Source organism: Chelon labrosus (genome assembly GCF_963514085.1).
Source record: "Chelon labrosus genome assembly, chromosome: 18".
NCBI lineage: Eukaryota > Metazoa > Chordata > Actinopteri > Mugiliformes > Mugilidae > Chelon > Chelon labrosus.
In genome coordinates this window covers 18,894,845-18,921,231 of record NC_140351.1, presented here as the reverse complement: position 1 = coordinate 18,921,231, position 26,387 = coordinate 18,894,845, and the positions used below count along the sequence as shown (strand labels likewise).

General features: G+C 40.9%; 4 protein-coding genes across 5 annotated transcripts; 2 read left to right on the top strand and 2 right to left on the bottom strand.

Annotated features, from left to right (window-relative positions):
• Positions 1–432: 432 nt before the first annotated feature.
• On the bottom strand, positions 433–2,597 carry mix23 (mitochondrial matrix import factor 23). Of its 2 annotated transcripts, none has more exons than XM_084566008.1 (5): positions 2,179–2,597; positions 1,555–1,680; positions 1,318–1,464; positions 832–891; positions 433–744 (listed from the first exon to the last, which is right to left on the bottom strand). In XM_084566008.1, the coding sequence occupies exons 1-5, from the start codon at positions 2,227–2,229 to the stop codon at positions 700–702; spliced, it is 429 nt and encodes a 142-aa protein (XP_084422134.1). In that variant the 5' UTR covers positions 2,230–2,597; the 3' UTR covers positions 433–699. The 2 variants fall into 2 exon arrangements, with proteins under 2 accessions (XP_084422134.1, XP_084422135.1); XM_084566009.1 differs by lacking the exon at positions 2,179–2,597 and adding an exon at positions 2,069–2,087.
• Positions 2,598–2,668: 71 nt separating this feature from the next.
• On the top strand, positions 2,669–5,631 carry fam162a (family with sequence similarity 162 member A). Its single transcript, XM_084566007.1, has 5 exons — positions 2,669–2,827; positions 3,836–3,937; positions 4,343–4,454; positions 4,975–5,083; positions 5,333–5,631. Exons 1-5 carry the CDS (start codon positions 2,785–2,787, stop codon positions 5,429–5,431), a joined length of 465 nt encoding a protein of 154 aa, XP_084422133.1. The 5' UTR covers positions 2,669–2,784; the 3' UTR covers positions 5,432–5,631.
• Positions 5,632–5,769: 138 nt separating this feature from the next.
• On the bottom strand, positions 5,770–12,744 carry kpna1 (karyopherin alpha 1 (importin alpha 5); the record flags this gene model as incomplete). Its single annotated transcript, XM_084566006.1, is given in 15 exon segments — positions 5,770–7,917; positions 8,215–8,390; positions 8,930–9,057; positions 9,142–9,267; positions 9,355–9,433; positions 9,799–9,962; positions 10,145–10,244; positions 10,356–10,444; positions 10,596–10,727; positions 10,892–10,986; positions 11,297–11,396; positions 11,538–11,651; positions 11,837–11,970; positions 12,667–12,712; positions 12,715–12,744. Coding segments are annotated over 15 exon segments (1,701 nt in total). The 3' UTR covers positions 5,770–7,729.
• Positions 12,745–15,029: 2,285 nt separating this feature from the next.
• On the top strand, positions 15,030–16,966 carry LOC311503789 (uncharacterized protein). Its single transcript, XM_084566661.1, has 3 exons — positions 15,030–15,924; positions 16,393–16,537; positions 16,654–16,966. Exons 1-3 carry the CDS (start codon positions 15,737–15,739, stop codon positions 16,804–16,806), a joined length of 486 nt encoding a protein of 161 aa, XP_084422787.1. The 5' UTR covers positions 15,030–15,736; the 3' UTR covers positions 16,807–16,966.
• The last annotated feature ends 9,421 nt before the right edge of the window (positions 16,967–26,387 follow it).

Genomic DNA, 26,387 nt, shown 5'->3' with positions numbered 1-26,387 from the left:
AACTTATTTTGATTTGGGCACCATTGTCATACTACTTTAAAGATTCATGCACACAACATGTAACCGTGACTGAGTGCGCAGGTTTGTGTCAGGTGGGGGCCCCTTAGGGAGAATTATGACTGACTGAAAACTTGCCACGCTGCCAAGGAGTTGCCTGTTTTGCATGTCCACAAGCTGCACCTCTGCCACGGTGGGATAAATTAAAGGATTATCTTATTGCATGAAGACTACTGCAAAGACTTTAGATGTCTGGTCTGAAAGTAGCTTGTGCAGTTTCAGGACCAAAGTTGTGAACCCGCAAAGGAACCGGCTTCGACTTTCTCAAAGCTTGCATTGAATCCATAAGTAGAGTAGGTTTAACTCTACTACTTTATATTCACTGCACATAGAAAGAACTGAGTTACTCAAAAGCAAATAATGTAAAACCCAAACATCACTTGAAAACGTTTGTCTTTTTAAAAAAACTCTATTTATACAATAGCTTTTGGTAAAGATGCACACAGATGACTGTTTTACAGCGGTGGTAATGCAATACAATAATCACAATGGAATAAGTGAGCTGGAGGCGAGGTCAGAGAGGTCTGGATGGTGAACAGCCTGCAGTCAGGACTCAGCGGCAGGTCACAGTTCCAGCTCCAGTCTGGATTTTGAACCTTGAGTGCAGTAGCTCCTTTCATAAGACCAAGTTGCACTTCACTTTCACTTTGGAGGTGTGTAGTGGATTCTGCACCTTTCACTGAAAACCTGAGCAAAGGCAAATTACATAATATAAGATAATGACAGCTCATCTACATTAGGGGCAGAACACTGATTACAGCGATCATACTGTACCTTCAGACTTCTATCATTGACGACTTCTTCAACATTCAGCTCTGACTGCATTAGCTTTAACTGGAAGAAAAATAAATTATGCATCAATTTGTTTCTTACTTTAGCTCGGAGTAAGACGGTTGATTGGTCTTACAGCGCAATAATCAGACACATTTTTGTCCCATAAATAAATGTTTGAAGTTTGAGAGACCCATGTCTGAAATATATGTAGTGTCATCACCACACAAGAGGATAAAATTGAAAGTTTAAAGGATAGAACAATTCCTTTGGTTGCAATCTGCAGTCTCATCACTGGGTGTCACTAAACCCTACACACTGGACCTGACATAACCATGATGACATCCCACTAACTTCATGTCTTCATGTTTTTTCTGAACTTTGGGAAGCTGCTCAGAAGCCACTTGCCTCGACTTTCATTTACGTGACAAGATAAGTGTAAGGGAGGATATCTTAAAATTCTTATATGTGAAAATTTACAGTATTTACCTTGGTCTGCTCCTTTCTGAGCTGTTTGATTAGTGTCAGGTTTTCGTTGTCCTTTGCTCTTTCTTCACGCAGCTGCCCCACCACTTCAGATGTCTGAGCTATGCAGGCCTTGATAGCTTTGTCTCTGTTCAGATGGGCCTCCATCAACTGTGGGATGCATGTGAACCACAGAAAGTCATCCCTTCGGTTTAGTAATAGGCCAGGATATTTGATTTTTGGCTTCATAATCATACTCACAGATTCATAGAGTTGTTTGCAGGTTTGTGTGGCATCCACTTTGCCTGAGAAGGAGACTGTGGGCACGGTAGTGTTCAGGGCATGGACGATGCGGTCATCTATGGTGCGCATCACCTTCAGCACCTCCTGAGGAAACCACAGGAAGACACAGGGTCGGTAAGCAGCTTCACTTCAATTGACTTCGTTCACATGAGATGATAAGAGCACGAGATCAATAGGTCAGCTGGTGTTTCATAATGTTGATCAGTCATGGTGAAGCACATAGCCTCTAAATAATTGCCAGACACATTATATGTCAGACAGTTATCACTAGGATCAGGTATTAAACCTCAGCACCAATAAAAATATGTACACATGGTGTATTAAATCTCATCGAAAGCTAAAATAAGATTGTTTAAGCATATCGGTAAAGATCATGTAACTCTCAACCCACATGCTGCTACTTTTCGGTCTGGTGATTCAGTCTAGCTCCTTGAACTCTTGCAGAGTAGTTCAGGGTGCGAGCATTAGTTACCTGGAGGGTCAACAATCCACTGGATTATACAGAAAATAAACGACACGGCGAGTGAACTTCCGAGAGGCAATGATGTTTGCACGCATCGGTGAATCTGTCGTTAAAATTACCTGAAACATTGAGAAGTCCTCACAGTTTAACGTTCCAACGGGCGCCGCCATAGTGGACTGCGGGGACCTACTCGAGGAGACTGTTCAGGAGAGTGCCTGAATAAAACCCACATCGGCCACTCGACATTTATAACTACGCGATTGTTTATTTGCCGCATTTATTTCTTAAAACCAGTATCGTCATCTCCGAATAGCTCAGTCAATATATATATTTAAATAAATTAAAACAAAGTTGCTAAACAAAGTGTTACGTAATGCTGTTATGCCACGATGCCGTATCGTAGTTTATCCCTCTCATCGGTTTGTGTTGCTCGCTACTTAACTTTAACTAACCCGTCGTATATTTTATTTATAACTATAATCAAACCTCCACTCAAATAAAGCATAATCTCAGCCACAGAGAGCAGACACGGTTTAATTGAGACGTTTTTTGTTTTGGTTTGGTTTTTGTTCAGGCACACGGCACAGCCTCCTATGGTAACGTCACGGTCCTTTCGCGCAGGGAGACAGTAAACGCAGATAGTTGACTTTGAGCAGCTGAGTGGGGGGCTTCGAGGATTTCCACGCAGTTTAATGACTTTATAGAGGCATTAAATAACTAAAAACATGAATTTCATCGGATCTCACCTCTCCGTCTGCAACCTCCTCGGTTCGTATAGTTAACTTAAATCTCTGAGGTTCTTTAGTTTAACAATAACAGGATCGCACAATCTATTCTCAGACCTGCCACTTGTATCTCAGTTTATTGTGAAATTAGCTGCTGCAACCTAGTAGTAATCTTGCTTATATATACTTCCTTATATTGCTCTTTGACTGCATGTTGATAGTTTTACCTGTAAAATTCGTGTTTCATCAATTCATAAAAATCTCCACACCCAAACGCTTTGGTCGACAGATACTTTCATTATTATACATTTTTTCAGTCCTTGTTGACCTAAAATACTTAAACGTTTTTTCTACGGCGGCACAGTGGGGTGGTGGTTAGCACTGATGTTCCGGGTTCGAATCCAGGCCGACTGGTGCCTTTCTGTGTGGAGTTTGCATGTTGGCACTGTGTCTGCCTTGGTACTCTGGCTTCACCCTTCACAGGTGGGATAAACTCCACCCTTCACAGGAAGTCAGTTACAGAATTTACACGCATGCCTCTGTCCTCACCTGCTGAGTTGTGATGACTTGTGTTTTTTTATCATCTTGTCCGATGGTAAACTCATGTTGCCTGGTTTGAGACTGGACTGGACAAAATAAGAAATACATATATAAAAATAACTTTCTTCCTGATTGTCAATTTTGATTCCGATTATTTATCCATTAATCACAATTCCCTGACCTTTAGCAGAAACAGAAGTTGATTTCATTGATAATGAGAAATGTGTTTAGTTGCTGCCTGAATCAAATGTTCAAGTGTTTCAGCTCTAATGCACTAGAGTTGGAATAATTAGTTCATTGATTAGCTGTTGTAATAAGTTTGATAATTGATTAATCATATAAGTTTCTTTATAATCAAATTGTCAAACATTTGCTTATTTCAGATTCACTAATGTGATGACCTCTTGCATCGATAAATTATTATCATCTACAGATTAATGGATACTAGAAATAGTTATTGCTTGTGGCTCTACAGCACACTCAATTCCTGAATTGTTTTATATCTGAACAGGTCAGAGGTGCAGACAGGTCCCCAACACATGGAGCCATAGAGGGATGTGCAATAAACTGCAGGAGACCAAATCAGCGCCTCCAGCTGCAGCACCAGAGCAAGGTGGAGTTTTGGATCGCTTGACGGGCTGACGTGTCTTTTTTCCCTTTATCCCACGCATGTACACCACCACAAAGCTAAATCAAGTTCAGTCACATCCATTGTCCCTCCAGCTTTTTTCTCTTTCAATGCAGAATACTCCCACATTTGTGGAATTTAACAATTACTAACTTAAAAGGCTCGATACAAATTTGTAGTTTGAATTTTTTATGTAGTTCGTAACTTCTAAAAACAACAAAAGCAATCTCTAACAGTTGTCACACAGGTCACCGGGTACTTGTGAATATTTTCTTTCACTCCCAAAGGACTAAAGGAGGGATACAGGAAGTGGTATCTGCACCCCTTGGGTGATGGACTCCAGCTCTGTTTGTTTGTTCATTATATGTGTGTGTTTGTTCTTTCATACAGCAACACGTGCTACATTCAGAGTCCCAGGCTATAAACCCTCTGAGATGGACAAGAAGATGTTGGTCTGGTCGGGACGATTTAAATCCGCAGACCAGATACCAGCGACTGTGTCGTAAGTAGCCTTTTCCTGTTTATGCCAGACCTTCCAGCACACTGGTGTCCGATTGGCTCTTTGTGTGATTTAGTTAGGTCGCATTACAAGAACAGGGCGAACTAACTGGATGAGTGGCGGTACAGTGTGTAACTGGTGCTCCAAGACAGCTGCAGTTCAAACAAGACGGCTGTCTGTGCATGGAGGTAATTACTGAGGCTCCTGGCTTCAGGGTGGAGATCACATCTGATCTGCTGCTGTGATAAAAGATCTGCTTGTCATGCATAGAGGCTGCCGCCCGCCCGCCCACGTTCTGTACTCAAAGCTCCAAAACAAAACAAATGCGGGACGGACTCGAGGGAGTGTCGGATGACTGAAACATTCTCAGACTCTACTTGAATTGGTGTTAGCACTATCGCTGCTGTGCAAAGGAAGCGTGAACACAGAGCTTGAACTTTGAACTCTTCCGCATTATTTTATCATCTTGTTTGTTACGGAGAATACTTTCTAATAGGTGTTTTGTCTGCCGACCTTTCCACAGGTTCGAGATGCTTGATGCTGCCAGAAACAAAATCAGAGTGAAGGCAGCCTATTTGATGATCGCGGCCACAATCGGGGCCTGTGTGGTGATGGTGTATATGGGCAAAAAGGTGAGTAACAGAGGATGAATCCCTTTTGTATGGACACATTGTTTCTCTGTCAACAAAGAGGGAAATGTTATAGAAAAGTCTGAAGTAAAAGACCAGCTTTTGTACCTCATCACAAGCAACAAACTCTCCATCCTGTAAATAAATTTAAAATGAATCGAAACAATCTATTACCAAAATAGTTGCTGATTGTTAACTCTTTGCTTGCATTCATTTCAACAAAACCACCTGTATTTTGTCTTATTTGTACAGGCTTCACACAGAAACGAGACCCTGACAGCATTAAACATGGAGAAGAAAGCCAAATGGAGGGAGGAATTCAGAAAACAGAACACAGACACTACTCAGTAAAGTAGGACAGCCGCCCCGATACGGTCATAGTCAACACTTACCTCTGAACACCTCCCACTTTAAAGCCTCAGGCGGTGGGGTTTCTAAATTAGCTTGAGAGGTCTTTTACGTGTAGTTAGCTCGTGCCCAGTGTGGCATCTGTGTTTGTCTGTAGGAAGCACCAAACAAAGTCAGCTGAATAAAGTATTTCTTGAGATGTCTCCTCTGTTATATGGTTCTGGTGCATTTACCTCCAAAGCTAAAGGAAATGTCATTTCCCCAGGCACTGGCTGGTATCTTCCAGTCCTGTGTTCAGTGTGAACTGAAATGCTAACTTCACCTAACACCCTAATTATCTCAGTGTTTTGTGACATGTACTGTTTCAAAGCATTATGAAATAGCGTTTTAAAACCCTTAATTCAGCAGAATACTGAAGTAATTGTTAGTTGCTGTCTACCACACCAGGTTCATATGTATTTTGCCGTATGGAAAATATATTGTAATGACAGAAAATGAGAGTCTAATTAAACTGATTAAACCTGTAGTTCATGAAACAACTTTTATGCAAATGGTATAACAGGGGACAGATGCACAAACTCAATACAACAAACAGTAATCAACACGTGGAGCTGGTAATCTCTTGCAGAGATTTCGACAAAAAGTAAGCAATGTAAAGAGAACTTGGTAAACAAACATTCTGTTTTGCTAACTAAGGTGATCACCAGGATTTTCAAGTTTAATCTGGATTTTCGTTGAAATTATGTCTAAAAGGATTTTTGCAGAATAAGGATTATGGCACCATCAGCTAAATGACAGATGCTAACATCCAATTAAAAATGGCTTGTTTAAAAAAAAAAAAAAAAAAAAAGACCAACTTTGGGCCTAATCGCTGGTATATGTGTTTGGCATGATCAAATTGAAAAATACTACCTGAACATGTCGCGTTTTAAACTGCGCATAGCTAAACAGACAATTCTCCAATTAGAGTCTAACCGGTATAAGTTACTTAAGTCAGAATAAAATCCTTGAAGCTTTGCTGATGCAGCGTGATCCTCTGATTGTGATTAAGTGTGCGCGCAAACAGTTTCAGTCCCCAATCTGTTTGAGACCCATTATGGGGAGGGTAAACAGTGTTATCCTTGTCATAGCAGAAGGGGAATGAGAAAGCTGACCACCCCTCTTTACACCTCACTTCCGGAGGAGAGAGGAGCCGGGTCATCAACCAACTGAATAGCGAATGTCAAAACTATGGTATACTGTCGATGAACAGGCATCAGTCCTGAACTAAAGTGCTGCAAATGAAATGAAATGGATTTATGGTAAGATAATAATAAAAATCCCACTGGTCTGCGGTTAAACAGAATCCAGGGTTAAATAGTCTGTTTTGTCTAGTCCAAGTCTGTCCAATTGTCTCAGTGCGAGGGAAGACTCCAATTCCCATGGTTCCATGGGGTTATTCACATCACACCAGAAGGCAGGAGGCAGTCTAAACTCTTCAGAATGGAGCCTGTGCAGGTGGAGAAGTCCCATTACTGGATAGAGGAATGCATGATATGAGATCCAGGAGCAAATGCAAGCAGCCTGGTTTGTCACTGATGAGCTCCAGCCCTCAGCGACACAGTCTAGTTTCTAATCTGTCCACCTGTGGTCGGAGTCGTTTAGGTGCCTTTTGAAGAGGTCAGTTGAGTCCTTGATTTTGGACCGGCCACATGGCCCCAATGTGGGTTCAGTCCAGTGACCACGCATGTGGTCGGCGTCTCATGGTCAGTCCAGTGTTTAGGTTAGTTCATTCTTCTCCGTGTGTGGGAGGGGGTCGAAAAATCACATCCATGTTTGTCTGTCTTGCCAGTCATTAATGCATCAATCAGACAAGCAGTGCAGTCCAAATACTCCCACTTACTCAGAGATAGTGATTGCCAATCCTACGGGAACATGGAGGGGTCCTTTTCATTTTGGATGAGGTGAGGAGGAAATCCAAAAGGTAACACAGGGATGGTGTTAGAGGAACAATCTGCCAGTAGGAGACGCTGTGGCCTGAGCAGGTAGGAAGGGTTCAGGTGCTGAGAAAATCGGTGCAAGACAGAATGATGAGTGAAACCTTCACAAACTGGCTGATAAGACTGCAGAACTTGACCCATGCTGGACGTACGCACACACGTGCTCCTGTTACACTTTGTATAATCACAATAATGATTTATTTAACCTCTCTGACAATGAGAAGGGGAGAAAGGGTTGCTGTCACCCTGAATCGTGGCAGAGAGTGGGAGAAGTGAGCATAGGTGAAGATGAAGGTGGAGCACAGGGAGGGAGCATATAGCATTATAGCTGGAAGCCTTCCATCGGGGCCTCGCACTGCTGGAAGAGAAACTGCTGCTGCTGCAGGTCGACGGCCGGAGCCAGAGACGGGTCCTCGTCCTCAGTGTTGAAGTAGCGCTCGATCAGGTCGAAGGCTTTCTGGTAGATTTCCTGGTTCTCGTGGCCCTGCAGGAACTCCAGCTTGTCCAGACCTGAGAGAAAGAACAAGGGAGTCAGCCCAGAAATGATACTGTCCACGAAAACAACGGTCTGATTAAGAAAAACTAAAACTGCTTTGCAACAATCAGTCGATTAACAGAATAGTTGACTGACTGATAATTTATTAGCTATTTTTAGCAGCCGAAATAATAACAGAAATAGTTACTACCTGTAGGTGTTTCTACACAACCTCATAGCATCACTGACAGGTAAAACATTTCATTTCTCATTTGACACCAGCTGAGAAGTGTCTACTTGAAGATGAGTATTTAAATGGTGTGTTCACTTACCGTAGGCCTCCTCAATGAGCGCACAGTAGGGGTTGATGCCTCCCCCTCTCTTGGCCTCCAGTTCTCCCAGTCGTAGGATGTTCTCTATGCCATTTAGAGCCACCTGAACTATTTTGGAGTCCATAAGTGTGAGCAGGTCACACAGAGGTTTTATGCAGCCCATTTCCACTAAGAGCCTGTAGGAGGCAGCATACACACATGGATACTCAACAACAGTACAGTCTTTACTCATTCAAAACAAATAAAAAAGGTCTTTGGGTTAACGACTACTAGGCATCTGTGAGTAAACCAAACATATGGCATCTACAGATAGAAGTACACCTGAGGCCTTAGTACGAGCTATCTAATGCCACTGCAAGCCTACTGCCTTAAAATTGTAATAGCGTAATAAGGGATAATAGCTAATTTTCTAGCATGCCACATGTAGTTTTTGGATTTTTCCAAATGTATTCATTTTAAAATATAAACTGAGCCTTAAAACTGTGGGCTTTAAGACATCTAGAAATATGCAACAATGCCATAAATATGAGGCAACAGAGCTAAGATGTGAATTGCGTATTAGGAGAAGCCAAATGCTTGGACTCTTAATATTTTTACTCTGTCACATGACTTCATCGGTCACTGTCAACCATAAAAAAAAAACACAACAACAACCCACATTTCAATGGAGACACTCTAGCTGTGTACTGTATGTTAAACTGCATCGGTGCCCCACCTGATCTGCTCTGCAGAGCCGCCCGAGGTGGCGTTGGTGATGGCCCACGCTGCCTCCTTCCTTGTGCGAAACTCTGCGACCTGCAGGATATTGATGAGAGGAGGCAGCAGGTGTGCTTCTATCACCATCTACAAAGACGGGGAAAGACTCGTTAGATGCACTAAAATACTAATAACCTTTCCAGGTTATTCCACAGGATGCCACACACACACCTGTATCTGTGCTCGGTTCCCTGCAGTGATGTTGGAGATCGTCCAACAGGCTTCCTTCTTGATGGACTCCTTGGGGCTGCTCAGGAGGTGCAGTAGGGACTGCAGGGCCGAACAGTTCAGAATCACCTAGAAAAAAGTAGATATTACAAAGATAGTCCGATAACTCCAACTGACATCTGCACAAGTATTATAACTCTGTGTAGATGCTATTACCTGCGTCTGTAGATCATCTCCAGTGACTATATTTCCAACAGCCCGCAGTGCAGGAGATACCACTTTATAATCAGAGTGCCTGAAAGAAAGCAGCGTTGTAGAGTGAGATCACTCAGAGGATGTTACCCCAGGTTTGTAAAATGTTTGACCTCCAGGTTCAGGAAGGTAGAATTAAATGTTAATACATAATTTCTGTACATTTTAGAGCAGTTTTTCATAGCTGCTAATATATTTGTCAAACTTCATTATGGTCAGTGAAATATTGATAACACACCCACATCCGGACAGTTACTCCCAACGTGAGATTATGTGCATTTGTCTCTGTGAAATACTGGATGTGGGGGTCATTGATTATTTTCCATTAAACTAGAGGCTATTATGTTTATCAAACAATAAAAACATCAGCAGTATTATCTCTCTGAATTGTAAAAATGAATGTCTCACATCAGCAACTCAACCAGCCTGCGACAAACTCCTGAGTCAATGACAGCCTGGATTTTGTCATTGGGGCCATCAGACAGGTAAGAGAGTGCCCAGCACGCATCAGCCAAGATGTCTGTGTCATTGACAAACAGGAGCCAAGACAGCACGCTGAGACACGGGGACACCTAGAAGAAACATTGGGACAAAGAGAGGTGGTGGAAGAAAACGTGTTTGTAGGTCAAATAGTTTTCCAGTCTAGATGCAGCATATGCAACTTTGTAAAGCTCGTGAACTTGAAAAGTGAGATATGGTGTATTTGAGTGTGCAGTTGCCATAGTGACATGTTTGTCTTGGCAAAAGAAATTACCTTAGAGAAGTCTGGAGGTGGGTTTTTTCCTCTGCACAGGTTTGAGAGCGCCCACACTGCGTTCCTCATCATCGTTAGACGATTCTGTTTGGCCAGTAACCTGCAAGATTAATTTTACCAAGCATGAATTCTCAGATATGTGGGATCAAAGTTGACCTTTATTCCCAAGTATAACTTGATTATTTAGGAAGAAAACTGAGTCGCTACTTACTGCACCAAGGAAGGCAAAATGTTGCAGTCTATGACAAAATCTCTGCATTCTGTGCTGTCTCCTGCTATGTTTCCCAGGGCCCACACTGCCTGAGGGGCAGAGTAATTATTCAAGTCAGAAAGTAAACAACATTAAAATGTACGGTCATCATATATTCAGCCTCATTAAAACAGGCAGATGGGACAAGAATTAGCTGAAAGAAGGAAGTGATGACCAGGACAGTCAGGGAATCCTCCTTACCTGTTCCTGTACGTCTTCAAAATCCGAGCTTAGCATCTCTATGAATATGGGCACAGCCCCTGCCTGGATTACCACCCGTGTCTGGTGGGATGTACCTGAAGCAATGTTGGTCAACACCCACGCAGCCTCAAACTAAAACAGTATTCAAAATATAGAAAAAGAGTTTGAAACACACAGAAATGTATGTTAGGACAGGAAAAGCACACTAAAAACAAGGAGAAAATTTGAACTGTTTCATGCCTTGTCAGCTTAGTCAGCTGATTCACACCTGCACAAGATTTATTAGAGACATTTACCTGCAACGTGCAGTTTTCTCTTCTCTTCAGGAACTCAACAAAACGCTCTACCACCCCTGGAGTGGCAATGACTTCATCAATAGGTGGGTTGGGTTCTGTGTGCGATACCAAGTATGGGACGGTGATAAGGCAACGGTTAATACAGCCGTGTTTATAAGACAAATCAAAACATACTGCAGTATTTACCAAGTACTGAAAGTCAGGCAGATGTTGAACATTTACAGTTTTATTGAAGAAAATATACGTTTGTGGTTTCTAAAAAGTGCACATGAAACAACACATTATTTCTTGAGCTGAGGCATTAAACGATCACCCGCCTTCGTGGGACACATTGCACAGGGAGGTGCCACTGATACGAGTTTAAATACAAACATAGATGATGACTTATAACTAAGGTGCACCTACCTTTAGAAAGAAGCTTCCTAAAGCGCTGAGTACCTATTAGCTGCTGCTCGGGAGAGGTGGAGAAGATCATTTGAGTCATGTCTTCAGAGATCACCCCACCCTGTAAGACACGGCAATGGAGATTTAATGATATGCTGTCACAGATGACTTAATATGTGTAGTGAATGATGACATTTGAAATAAACAGACAGCAGGGTTCGTTTCATTAGTATAACAGGGTATTTGATGAATGCTTTTTCACCATAAGTGGGTCCATGTTGTTGGCCTGGGATTCCAGGTAGCCGCTATCGGCCATTCCATCATCCTCCAGGATACCATCATCCTCCACGGTGGCGACATTCCTCCTCTTAAAAAGCTACAACAGAATGATAGCCAGTATATGTAAACTCATGCGCCGTCTCCAAAGTAATGCCACATCACATTGCATGGATTCAAGTTTACGACTTGACAACACTGCCAGGACCTATAGGCCGGCCTGTAAAGAGACACAAGCCCTTCACTTCTATATTACACACAAGAATTTCTCTAGACTCTGCTCACTTGTTCGTCCTTCTTCTGTTTCCGTAGCTGCAGTCCTTCCTCTTCCCTCCTTCTTCTCATTTCATCTGTGTTGAGAGACTTGTTCTTGTAGCTCTTGAGGCGTGCATTGTCCTTACCCTGACTCATTGTGTAGCCTGAGAAGATCAAAAAAAAATATACAAATAGGTCAGCAAATCTTTTAACTTCCCAATTCAGATGAGCACTGAGCTGACATAATCCTATTTTACACCTCCATCTGGATGACAATAAATGTAATGCAGCGTTCACCAGTGTCCTGAACGTGTCAATGTCAGGGTTAAAAAGATAATCATCAACTAATGTAGCAGCGTTGACATCCAAACTTCAGCTGTAGTCCACAGAGCCTGCAGGATATGCTTCACAAAGACTGTTCAACAAACGGGGGCATCTAAGGATACTTGCTAGCTAGTTAGCTTTCTTTGACCTAACACTGTGTGATTAATAAGCCACCAAAGATAAGTATACATGTCAACTGATAAGGGACGAGTCTTCCTGTTATGTGCTGACAAAATAGCACAGAGCACGGCAAAACTAAAATAATGACGTACCGCTCAACTGGGAGGCTACACTTGATCAGCTGGTTAATGTCAAAGCCGTTGTTAGCCCCCTTTACTAAGGAAAGCTAGCAGGCAAACGGCGCCGAGCTGAAACAGCTAACGTTAGCTTAGCTCTGTAACCCACCGCTAACCTTAGCTCACGCGACAGCCTAATGTTTCCCGAGCGTTTTAAACTTCAAGAATTCAACGAGCAGCCCTTTATAAAACGTTGCCAAACACATACAGCCAAAGTCGATGTATTTATTATTTTCTGACCTGTCAGATTGGGCACTGTAATCCCCTTAGTCGCTAGGCCACCGTTTCTACAGCCGTCGCCGGTATGACACTGCGCATGCGTGATATTCACCCTCTAACTCCCCCGCACTTGCGTACACTCCGCCCTGCCCACGCCACAGTTTTCCTTTGTAAACAACAAGAAAATGAGAAGAAAATCCTCTCCATTCACGTAAAACATTCTAAAAATAATATTTAAAAAACGATTTCTGCACCTAAAAACTCTCCCTTCCCAAAAACTAACTAGTTTTTTTATTTAAATATACGTATATTACTCCCTGCTTGTTAAAATAACACATACTGAACTATAATTGTGAACAAGTTGGTTGAGTACAGCAAAAATTATTTCTACTACACTGAGAGATTTTTTTCAACTTAGAAATAAGATAAGCAACTAAATACAGGTCCTTCTCAAAAAATTAGCATATTGTGATAAAGTTCATTCTTTTCCATAATGTAATGATAAAAATTAAACTTTCATATATTTTAGATTCATTGCACACCAACTGAAATATTTCAGGTCTTTTATTGTTTTAATACTGATGATTTTGGCATACAGCTCATGAAAACCCAAAATTCCTATCTCAAAAAATTAGCATATCATGAAAAGGTTCTCTAAACGAGCTATCAACCTAATCATCTGAATCAACGAATTAACTCGAAACACCTCCAAAAGATTCCTGAGGCTTTTAAAAACTCCCAGCCTGGTTCATTACTCAAAACCGCAATCATGGGTAAGACTGCCGACCTGACTGCTGTCCAGAAGGCCATCATTGACACCCTCAAGCAAGAGGGTAAGACACAGAAAGAAATTTCTGAACGAATAGGCTGTTCCCAGAGTGCCGTATCAAGGCACCTCAGTGGGAAGTCTGTGGGAAGGAAAAAGTGTGGCAGAAAACGCTGCACGACGAGAAGAGGTGACCGGACCCTGAGGAAGATTGTGGAGAAGGGCCGATTCCAGACCTTGGGGGACCTGCGGAAGCAGTGGACTGAGTCTGGAGTAGAAACATCCAGAGCCACCGTGCACAGGCGTGTGCAGGAAATGGGCTACAGGTGCCGCATTCCCCAGGTCAAGCCACTTTTGAACCAGAAACAGCGGCAGAAGCGCCTGACCTGGGCTACAGAGAAGCAGCACTGGACTGTTGCTCAGTGGTCCACATGGTGTATCCATTTTGCATGTCATTCGGAAATCAAGGTGCCAGAGTCTGGAGGAAGACTGGGGAGAAGGAAATGCCAAAATGCCTGAAGTCCAGTGTCAAGTACCCACAGTCAGTGATGGTCTGGGGTGCCATGTCAGCTGCTGGTGTTGGTCCACTGTGTTTTATCAAGGGCAGGGTCAATGCAGCTAGCTATCAGGAGATTTTGGAGCACTTCATGCTTCCATCTGCTGAAAAGCTTTATGGAGATGAAGATTTCATTTTTCAGCACGACCTGGCACCTGCTCACAGTGCCAAAACCACTGGTAAATGGTTTACTGACCATGGTATTACTGTGCTCAATTGGCCTGCCAACTCTCCTGACCTGAACCCCATAGAGAATCTGTGGGATATTGTGAAGAGAAAGTTGAGAGACGCAAGACCCAACACTCTGGATGAGCTTAAGGCCGCTATCGAAGCATCCTGGGCCTCCATAAGACCTCAGCAGTGCCACAGGCTGATTGCCTCCATGCCACGCCGCATTGAAGCAGTCATTTCTGCAAAAGGATTCCCGACCAAGTATTGAGTGCATAACTGAACATAATTATTTGAAGGTTGACTTTTTTTGTATTAAAAACACTTTTCTTTTATTGGTAGGATGAAATATGCTAATTTTTTGAGATAGGGATTTTTGGTTTTCATGAGCTGTATGCCAAAATCATCAGTATTAAAACAATAAAAGACCTGAAATATTTCAGTTGGTGTGCAATGAATCTAAAATATATGAAAGTTTAATTTTTATCATTACATTATGGAAAAGAATGAACTTTATCACAATATGCTAATTTTTTGAGAAGGACCTGTACTAGACTAAAGTAACAAACAAAACAAAAAAATAATATTTTATCATACTCAGGGATGACATAATGTGTGAGGAATGAGAGCAAAAGAAGAAATGGAATTAGAAAAAGGGATAGAAACTGAAATGGATGGAGGGAGTTGACTCAAAACATCCTATAAAAGTGACCACAAAGGAGCACAAAATTAAAAAAGTTATGCAACTCTTTCACTCAGTGTGTCTTACGTGATATGGGAGGGTTGAGTTGTCTTATAACATTTAATGTAACGTGTCTATGTAAGTTTATGGAATTTGCCCTCAGTAACTCAGTAACAAGCATGTCATCGGCTCTTTTTTCATCCCACCCATAGAAGTTATAGAACTGTGACAAATTTTCTCCAGTTCACAGCGGGTCACCATTTCATAAGTCTGACAATTAAGTTCCTCATTCGCCGACTGCAACGGAACAAATTCTGGTCTAACCTGCAGGGGTGGGTCATTAAGACCTGTTACCAAACATGACATCCATTCCAAAGTCCAACTCTTATATATTTTTATAATCCTGCTCATAAAATAGTTTACATATAGCTAACTGCATTGTTCTTTTTAATTCACTCAACATGGAGGGAATCTGAGGACATGCACACGTGCTGAAGTGCCATAAAAACCCCACTGTTGCACAACTAGCTCCTTTTTATAGAAGAAAGCCCCTCCACTGCAAACAGTGTTCACTGCTCTCACCTGAGAACGCACAAGAAACGGTTCGAGGTGACTTGATTCATGCTTATATTAATACCACTGCGTATTTTATTTTAAACATTGGTAAATAACTTACATTTCAAGGCTGATTTAAAGTACTTTTGTTTTCAGATAAGCTGACTTCTCTACAATGGCAAAACACAGCATTACCCTTTTGATCGCCATAATGATGGCATTGATTTTCTTCATCATCACCATGGTGTTCACTGCTCTGTCAGCTCCAGGAGTATGTAAGTCAGTCTTTGAATGCTCTGTTTATACACATTATGTTGAGATGTAAGAATTACGTATTATTTCCACCCTACATGGTATCTTTTGTATGTGTTGTAATGTCTTTTTTTTTTTTGTTTGTTTGACCCCAGACCCATTTTTGACGACTGCCAGAAATGTTTCAGATGAGTTTGTGACCGAGATCACTCCGTCAGGATGGACCTTCACGATATGGACGATCATTTACATCTTTCTGTCTTTGGTGCTGGTCTACATCATCTCTGGCATCTTCAGAAAGTAAGTTTTCCTCTTGATCAAGGAAACACGCAGCTGTACTGTCAAATGCCATGCACCATATTTGGTTTGTTGAAGTGTACTTTATTGTCTCTGTGATTCATAGGAATGCCTATGGCTACGTCTATTGCAGCCCCGCTGTTTTGCCCCATGGATTTTTTGCAGCTTGGTGCTTAAATCTAGGATTTAATTTCGGGTGGCTGTTCCTGTGGGACAGAAAGTAAGAGGAGAATTTTTCTTCATGTGCAATTTGCAGTTCATTTCACAGTTCTGAGAACCAGGTTTCACTTAATTGTTAGTCATGTTCATTGCATTGATTTTAGAGGCACTGTAGTAAACCTGAGATGAGTAACAAAGTGAATTAGTATTGGACTGATACTGATTTCACAGAAAAAGGGGTAAAACAGATGGATGTTGTTCTGTGGTTTAGCATCACTGGAATAAAATGTGTTTTTTTCATTTCTATTACAGGTTGGCATCTGCTTCTCTGGTTTTCCTCATCCTAGTTTCCTTGTCTAACTACGCTGTGATATTCTTCTCCTGTCTTGGTCTACACAACTATGGAGCCTGGCTCAATAAATACCACAAAGCAGATCTGTGGCTGCACCGTGTGTTGGTTAGTATATGTGATGAACTGCAAATGTGTGTTTATCTGCTTCTTCAGCTCTGCTCTCTTTTGAAATATAGTGCATCCCTTTCTGCATCTGAATCTGTTCTGTCGTCTCAATACAGGTTCAGAACGGAGTTGCCATTTATGCAACATGGACGACCATTGCAACCTTAGTAAACCTGACCATTGTGCTGATTTATGAAGCAAACATGTCCCAAACGGACGCTGCAACTCTCTCGCTTTCTCTTCTGACTGCAGTGTTGGTTGTGTGGTAAGTGCAAAACCAAGAAAGAAAGTACTAACTTCACTAAGCTACCAATAACGCCCAGAGTAAATGGATCGAATCTCTCACAGGTTTATCGTGGAAAACTTTGTCCTCGACAAACACGTGAGGTTCATCCTCACCATTTACCCTGTTGTGATTTGGGCGTTGGCGGGGGTGTTCACGAAAAACTACAACGCAGAATCTCCCACACGCAATAACATCTTCATCGGTGAGGAAAGAATTCATTTGCATTGACTGTGAATGATTTTTCCATGCGGACACATAACGGACAATCAAGACTTTTGACCTGCACACTAATGATACTTCTCTGTTTTCATTATAGCTTCTCTGCTGGCTGTGGCCTGTGTCTTGTTTGCCGGACGAATATTTCTGGTCATCTGGAAGCAAATCAAAAAGCCATTTTATGAAGATGAAGACCCAAATGCCATGTCTCCTATGGACATTGCTCAGAAGCAGAAAAAGATATTTAAGTGATTGTTGGTGGATCGTGTTTTTGATGAACCTTTAAGTTTCGGTGCAGTGTGGTCACTGTTTCATATGCGCTTTTAAATCCTTTGTATATATTGTAAATGATTGCCTTGGAGACACTGCTGACACATAACCAAGCCTTTTCAAATAATTGTGACATGATGCTGAAGTACATTTTATTTTAACTGAACGCATTTAAATCACTCTTGTGCTCTGATATCCCTGACACACTGGAGTCTCGTGTACAACTCTATTTCACTTGTATTTTTCACACCAGTATGAAAAGTTTTTGTTCATGCACTGTGAGTTTTGTTTTCTGCAAAAATAAATACTGTTGCTATTCACTTTTATGCTTTTGTGGAATCATTTGAAATACAAGCATCCAGCTTTTTATTGAAATGCCCCTGAGAGTAATGATAAGTTGTACAGAAGCTCAGTTAATAGAAGATCCAGTGATAGTTAATAATGATGAGGATGGATGATGATAAAGGGCCAAGGTTAGCCTTATCTGTGTAACGTTACAGCTGATGTAATATTATTAGATATATTTCTTCATCCTTAGCATTTGTAACATTATAATGTTTCACACTGGCAAGAGCAACAATAGACGAAAAGCACATAAATGAAGGTGTAAGCATCAGGTGGCTTCATAGTGTAGAAATCAGTACATCATAACAGCTGCTGAGGAGCTGTTGTTACAATAAACAACACAAGCTACTGGTTGCTGGTTTCTCTTTATCTTTTGGTTCAAGGGGTCTCAGCTCCCTGGCTGGATTTGTGAGGTTGTCTGTAACTAAAGCGCCCCTTGTTCCAAAGTAATCCTCCAGGGTGCTGTCTATTTACCCATCTGAAAGGCTGACACATCTCCCTCATTATTAGAGACGATTTTGGAAGAGATGTTTTTGTCTTGTCCACTCTTTGTAGGTCTCAGCTGATCTTCAGATTTGAAATAAACTATATTGTTAAGCTGTGTATTCTGCATACCTTGTTGTGTGGACATAATTCTTAGACCAACCTTGACTAAAACCATAATGCGTGATCAAAATCAACCAATCTCAAAACTGTGCACAGTCCCTGTCTGTTTCAACTTGTTGACAGCGACATGTGAGGCTGGGGAAGAACACCTCTACTCCTCTGACCAAGAACCACAGGCAGGCGCAGCTCCAAGTGCCTGGAGCTAAATACCCTTAAGGCAATATAGAAGACGAAAGGCCTGAGGAGAGCCTCTCAGTCTACGTATTCATAGCTGTTCACCTCTCGTTTGACAGATTCTAATTATGAAAGATATTAGGAGAAACGTTTGTCAGTGTTTTATGATCCACTGAACTATAGCAGCAATGTATACCTGATAAGAGATGCACGTGGCGTTTTGAACGGCCATAAAACTTCTTCTGCACAACTAGCAGTTTTTTGTAAATACCAGGCAGTCCCCTGTCCTCTGTATAGTTACTCTGGATCTCAGCTCACGTAAGGAGGAGTGAAGCACGGTAATCGCTGTTTATTCTGTAATGCTGCCAACATTTTTTTTTTCATTTAAGACGTAATTCGATGCACCAGCTGCACGTGGATCCATGTGTGACGTTACACAAGAAGTTTTAAAACTTGACTTTAAGCTTTTGATTAGAACGACGGATGTTTAAACTGTGTATAGTGGTGATCCTTAAATGAAATCTGGTAGTTTATATATGTAATAAAACAAAGATAGGAATGATGATTGACTAAATTGCTTCTGTATATGAGCGAAATCAAATGATTATGATTCCTCGGGTTAAAACACAGATCATAACGGCTGAAGTTAGAAGAGATTAAATGTCCTGTTCCTTCAGCAAGATTGAATCAGTAAATGTGGAACAAGTTGACTCATTTGAAAATAATATCCTCTATGTGTTTTACCTCAAAAAGAAAGTCCGTTTTTGAATCATTTTTCTTTGTCACAGTGTCACACATTTAAAGGTTGATTTAAAGTACTTTTGTTTTCAGATAAGCTGACTTCTCTACAATGGCAAAACACAGCATTACCCTTTTGATCGCCATAATGATGGCATTGATGTTCTTCATCATCACCATGGTGTTCAGTGCTCTGGCAGCTCCGGGAGTATGTAAGTCAGACTCTGTTTGTAACACATCATGTTGCAATGTAAGAATTACCTATTATTTCCACCCTACAGTGTATCTGTTATGCTATTTAATAATTTATTTTTTATTTGTACCCCCAGACCCATTTCTGTCAAGCACCGGCAACGTTTCAGATGAGTTTGTGACCCAGATCACTCCGTCAGGATGGACCTTCGCGATATGGACGATCATTTACATCTTTCTGTCTTTGGTGCTGGTCTACATCATCTCTGGCATCTTCAGAAAGTAAGTTTTCCTCTTCAAATAAAAGCAAATGATCAAGAAATGCACAGCTGTACTGTCAAATGCCATGCACCATATTTGGTTTGTTGAAGTGTACTTTATTGTCTCTGTGATTCATAGGAATGCCTACGGCTACGTCTACTGCAGCCCCGCTGTTTTGCCTCATGGATTTTTTGCAGCTTGGTGCTTAAATCTGGGATTTAATTTCGGATGGCTGTTCTTGTGGGACAGAAAGTAAGAGGAGATTTTTTCTTCATGTGCAATTTGCAGTTCATTTCACAGCTCTGAGAACCAGGTTTCACTTAATTGTTAGTTGTGTTCATTGCATTGATTTTAGAGGCACTGTAGTAAACCTGAGATGAGTAACAAAGTGAATTAGTATTGGATTGATACTGATTTCACAGAAAAAGGGGTAAAACAGATGGATGTTGTTCTGTGGTTTAGCATCACTGGAATAAAATGTGTTTTTTTCATTTCTATTACAGGTTGGCATCTGCTTCTCTGGTTTTCCTCATCCTAGTTTCCTTGTCTAACTACGCTGTAATATTCTTCTCCTGTCTTGGTCTACACAACTATGGAGCCTGGCTCAACAAATACCACAAAGCAGATCTGTGGCTGCACCGTGTGTTGGTTAGTATATGTGATGAACTGCAAATGTGTGTTTATCTGCTTCTTCAGCTCTGATCTCTTTTGAAATATAGTGCATCCCTTTCTGCATCTGAATCTGTTCTGTTGTCTCAATACAGGTTCAGAACGGAGTTGCCATTTATGCAACATGGACGACCATTGCAACCTTAGTAAACCTGACCATTGTGCTAATCTATGAAGCAAACATGTCCCAAACAGACGCTGCAACTCTCTCGCTTTCTCTTCTGACTGCAGTGTTGGTTGTGTGGTAAGTGCCAATGAGAGAAACTAAAGTACTAACTTCACTAAGTTACCAATAAGCGCCCAGAGTAAATGGACCGAATCTCTCACAGGTTTATCCTGGAAAACTTTGTCCTCGACAAACACGTGAGGTTCATCCTCACCATTTACCCTGTTGTGATTTGGGCGTTGGCGGGGGTGTTCACGAAAAACTACAACGCAGAATCTCCCACACGCAATAACATCTTCATCGGTGAGAAAAGAATTCATTTGCATTGACTGTGAATGATTTTTCCATGCTGACACATAACGGACAATCAAGACTTTTGACCTGCACACTAATGATACTTCTCTGTTTTCATTATAGCTTCTCTGCTGGCTGTGGCCTGTGTCTTGTTTGCCGGACGAATATTTCTGGTCATCTGGAAGCAAATCAAAAAGCCATTTTATGAAGATGAAGACCCAAATGCCATGTCTCCTATGGACATTGCTCAGAAGCAGAAAAAGATATTTAAGTGATTGTTGGTGGATCGTGTTTTTGATGAACCTTTAAGTGTCGGTGCAGTGTGGTCACTGTTTCATATGCGCTTTTAAATCCTTTGTATATATTGTAAATGATTGCCTTGGAGACACTGCTGACACATAACCAAGCCTTTCAAAATAACTGGGACATGATGCTGAAGTACATTTTATTTTAACTGAACGCATTTAAATCACTCTTGTGCTCTGATATCCCTGACACATTGGAGTCTCGTGGACAACTCTATTTCACTTGTACTTTTCCAGTATGAAAAGTTTTTGTTCATGCACTGTGAGTTTTGTTTTCTGCAAAAATAAATACTGTTGCTGTTCACTTTTATGCTTTTGTGGAACCATTTGAAATACAAGCATCCAGCTTTTTATTGAAATGTCCCTGAGAGTAATGATAAGTTATAAAGAAAGCTCAGTTAATAAAACATCCAGTGATAGTTAATAATGATGAGGGTGGATGATAATAAAGGGCTAAGGTTAGCCTTATCTGTGTAACTTTACAGCTGATGTAATATTCTTCTTGAATAATTAAATTCAGCTCATGTAATCATTCTTACTATTTTAAATATTCAGTTGTTCATCCAATGCCTCAAAAATATCTGCTTCTGTCCATATGAATATAAATATGTGTACACTGTGGAGCGAAACTGATGCAACATGACGTAGACCATGCAAGTTAATACATTTATTATAATGTTTCACACGAGCAAGAGCATCAACAGGCAAAAAGCACATAAATGAAGGTGTAAGCATCAGGTGGCTTCATAGTGTAGAAATCAGTACATCATAACAGCCGTTGAGGAGCTGTTTTTGCAATAAACAACACAAGCTACTGGTTGCTGGTTGCTGTCTGTCATTTGGTTCAAAGGGCTCTCTGCTCCCTGGCTGGATTTGTGAGGTCATATTTTTAAGCTGTGTATTCTGCATACCTTGTTATTCTTATCACAAGCCCCCAAAAGCAAAGCATTAACAGAGCTCAGTGTCCACAAGCATGTTGCTCTGACCCCTGTGGCCATGAAGGTTTTTTCAAATACCCATTCTGTTTCAGTAACAAACAATCTGCAAACCCCTGGAGCACCTCGTGCAGTTAACACACAGTAAATTATGCAGTCAAACCTAATCCTGCATTTCATCCTCCATCCTGTTTCATGACATTACTTCTTCAGTTAATAAGGTTGATGTGGAGCTTCTTCTCTCCGAGCGCCGACTGTGCCTGAGCTTCTCAGTCTGTGGATCACTAACTTGTTGACAGTGACATGTGAGGCTGGGGAAGAACACCTCCACTCCTCTGACCAAGAACCACAGGCGGGCGCAGCTCCAAGTGCCTGGAGCTAAATACCCATAAGACAATATAGAAGACAAAAGGCCTGGGGAGAGCCTCTCAGTCTACGTATTCATAGCTGTTCACCTCTCGTTTGACAGATTCTAATTATGAAACATATTAGGAGAAACGTTTGTCTGTGTTTTATGATCTACTGAACTATAGCAGCAATGTATACCTGATAAGAGATGCACGTGGCGTTTTGAAAGGCCATAAAACCTCCTGTTGCACAACGAGCAGTTTTATATATAACAGGCAGTCCCCTGTCCTCTGTATAGTTACTCTGGATCTCAGCTCACATAAGAAGGGGCAAAACAAGGTAAGCGCTGTTTATTCTGTAATGCTTTTCTTTTTCATTTAAGACGAAATTCATGATGCACCAGCTGCATGTGGATCCATGTGTGATGTTACACAAGAAGTTTTAAAACTTGAGTTTAAGCCTTTGATTAGAACGACAGATATTTGAACTGTGTATAGTGGTGATCCATAAATGAAATCGGATTTATATGTGTAATAAAACAAAGATAGGAATGATGATTGACTAAAATGCTTCTGTATATGAGCTGAATCAAATGATTATGATTCCTCGGGTTAAAACATAGATCATAACCGTTGAAGTTAGAAGAGATTAAATGTCCCGCTCCTTCAGCAAGATTGAATCAGTAAATGTGGAACAGGTTGACTCATTTGAAATTAATGTTTTACCATAGTTTCCACTTTTTGAATCATTTTTCTTTGTCACAGTGGATCACAATGGGAAAACACAATCCTGGGCGTCTCGCTGCGATAGTCGTGTCTGTCATCGGCTTTGCCATAAGTCTGGTGTTCAACGGCCTGTCTGTGGTTGGAGTGGGTAAGTTGAAGCCTTGTTGATCTTGGGTTCAGTTTCTGTCGTTTAACACGATGTTGAAGCATTGTGTACGCAGCAGGTGTGTCAGGAAACCACGTATATCAGCCCAAGTCGTCACATTCCTCTTTCACTGTAAAACATTACGGTGCCATTAAGTTATGTGTACACTTGTCTTCCCTTTAACTCCAATAGTCTTGACAAGATTCTGATGCTGAACTCAGTTTGTTTTCAAAAACTAAACTTAAAGCAATCCATTGATTGGACTCAGTGTGAGTTTTGTCTGTGTGGTCAATCCATCCAAAGCTGAGGTGAACTTTAAGAACATGGCATTTATCGTCAAGATGAGAAATCTAACTAGAGACAATTTATCTATGAGTATCAGTACTCTCAACTTGAAATGGTAGGTGATATGAATAAAGTGTAGTTGTTTAGTTGAAATAGTGAGGAACTGTGAGTTTATTTGACAAAATAAAATTAGTTTTCTTCAATGGATAATGTAACCTAATAAGTTTTTTTCTAACTCACAGTGTCAAGCTGAAACAAGAAATGATCATTAGTTATAACTTAGATTTTTGAGTAGAAACAGTTTTACCGACTTGATATGTATTGCCATGTGTAATCCAACTCAGTGTTTGTGTTTTTCTCCCTTTAGGTCCCTATTCCACCACTACGGCCAACGTTTCTGCGTGGTTCGACACCGAGCTCACGCCTTCAGGATGGACCTTTAACATCTGGAGCGTTATCTACATCTGGCTGACGGCGATGGTTCTCTACATTGTCGCGGGTCTCTGCAGAAAGTTAGGACCGGCTTTTACTTCCTTCGATTAGACTCAACCATTGCAATGAAATGGACAAACATACATGAAATTTGGATGTTTAAACGGTCAGCTGTGTCTCACCAAAGCAGGAATCTCTGGATCTCAGGACCTTTTGTGGCTTTTTCTGTCTTGTAGGAACGCATATGGATATGTTTACTGCAGCCCGGCTGTGCTGCCTTATGGATTCTTCATTAGCTGGTGTTTGAATCTGGGTTTCAATATTGGCTGGCTGCTTGTTTGGGATAGAGGGTAAGAGTCTCCACTGAGAGCATTTAAGTGGCTTCTTTGAAATTAAGCAGGATTAGTTAAGCAGTACATTTAAATGCTTCCCTGTTGTTGTCGTCCTTTATAAAGACAGATGATTCCTGCACTGGTGTTTCTCATCGTGGTCATCATCACAAACTACTCCATGATAAGCTTCGTCTGCCACGGGCTTCATATTTACGGGCCCTGGCTGAAGAAATACCACAACGTAGACCTGTGGCTCATCCGCGTGTTGGTCAGTGTACAATATTTGATCTACAAGGTTTTAATCATGCATGTATGAGGTTATGTGAGCCTACAGTGTTCATATAGAGTTAACACAGTGTGGTTCAGGTGTTTGATCTAAGCTTGGAAAGTGTTTCTTTATATTAAAACAGCTGTTTGATGTTTTTAGGTTCAGAATGGAGTGATGATCTACACGACATGGACAACCATCGCAACACTTATTAACCTGACCATCGTGCTGTCTTACGACGCAAAGATGGCCCCATCAGACGCCGCCACCCTCTCGTACTCTGTTTTGGCTGTTGTGTTGCTTGTTTGGTGAGTGAAGCTTGTTTTAAAAAAATACTTGTTCATAAAAGGGAATTTTTTGCAATCAGAATCTCAAGGAGCGTGTTTTGTGTTTCGTAGGTTTGTTCTGGAAAACTTTGTCCTGGACAAGCATGTGCGGTACATCTGCATCATCTACCCTGTCGTGATCTGGGCCCTGTCTGGAAATCTGGACAAAAACTTTGATGCTGCATCACCCAGTCGCAATGGCATCTTCATTGGTAAGGCACAGAAGAGACCTCCACGTTGTGTGTGATAAATATATGTGATTCCCAACGTGCACATTGCATCGGCAACATTTTCAAACACAGTAAAACAAACTTAATCAGAGCTCCCGTTTGTTGTTTGCTTTACCTCCAGAATATGAGGAACTGAAAACTGTTGTCTCCAGTTCAAAAATGCTAAATCTCATCGTATGCAGCATCAATTGTGGTGCCAACAGACATGTGTTAAACCCGGATTTATTTTATTTTCCTAGCTGTGCTGCTGGCTGTAACTGTGGTGCTGTTTATCCTCCGGCTTGTTCTGGTGATTTGGAGACACTTCAATCAGCCGCTCTATGAAGATGCCAGTACTGAAGCCATGGAACCGATGGAGATTGCAGACAAGAAGAAAAAGCTATTTTTGTGAGCAGTTTCATGATAGTGACTTTACGTGCAAGTGACGTATAAAGGTTTGTCATAGAAGATTATGTTGTCACATTTATTATTCAGTGTTTTGAAGACATTCATGAAAGCGTTATACTAATATTAATAATAATAATAATAATAATAATGGTAAATAAACCATAAAAATTCACTCTTGTATAGATTCTCCTTATATCAAACTACATGCTTTTTTAACTGTGGCTGAACTATGAGCCTTTTATGGCCGTTTCCTAACTCACTCATCAGGCACTGATAAGGAGACGAAAAGAACGAAGAGGTAAAAACATTGTTATCAACCACTTGTGTGGTAATAAATAAAAATATCCATTGTGGGATAAATAAATGATTATCTTATCTATCTTATCTTAAACAATTCATTTTTTTCTTGTTGTTTTTTGTTTTGTTGTCGTTGTTCCAAAGCCAACTGTTGTAATCATATCTTGACATATTTATTTAAATAAAGTACACATCAAGTCTAAACATCACGGGCTAGATCATCTGTTGTTTTTGTATTTATAGATACTATATATATATACATATATATATATATATATATATAGTATCTAGACCTTATTCATGTAATAAGTTGAAGGTCTCAGGTGAAAAGGCTCAAAGTCGAGGATGCAAAAACGGAAATATTTTTGTTTTACTACCAATAAACATTATAAAACATGTTATACCAATATTTTATATGGTCACTTTTTTTCTTCTATAAAAAAGTGGTATTTTTGTAAGTGGTTGACATAGTTAACCAGTAGGGGGCGACAACTTTAGATCGAGACCGATGGAAAATAATATGATACAAGAAGAAGAAGAAGAATATCCTGTTTTGAGATTTAGTAAAGCCCTGAACCTGATATTTAAGGCAGCATGTTTATGCAAGACGATGCCTTT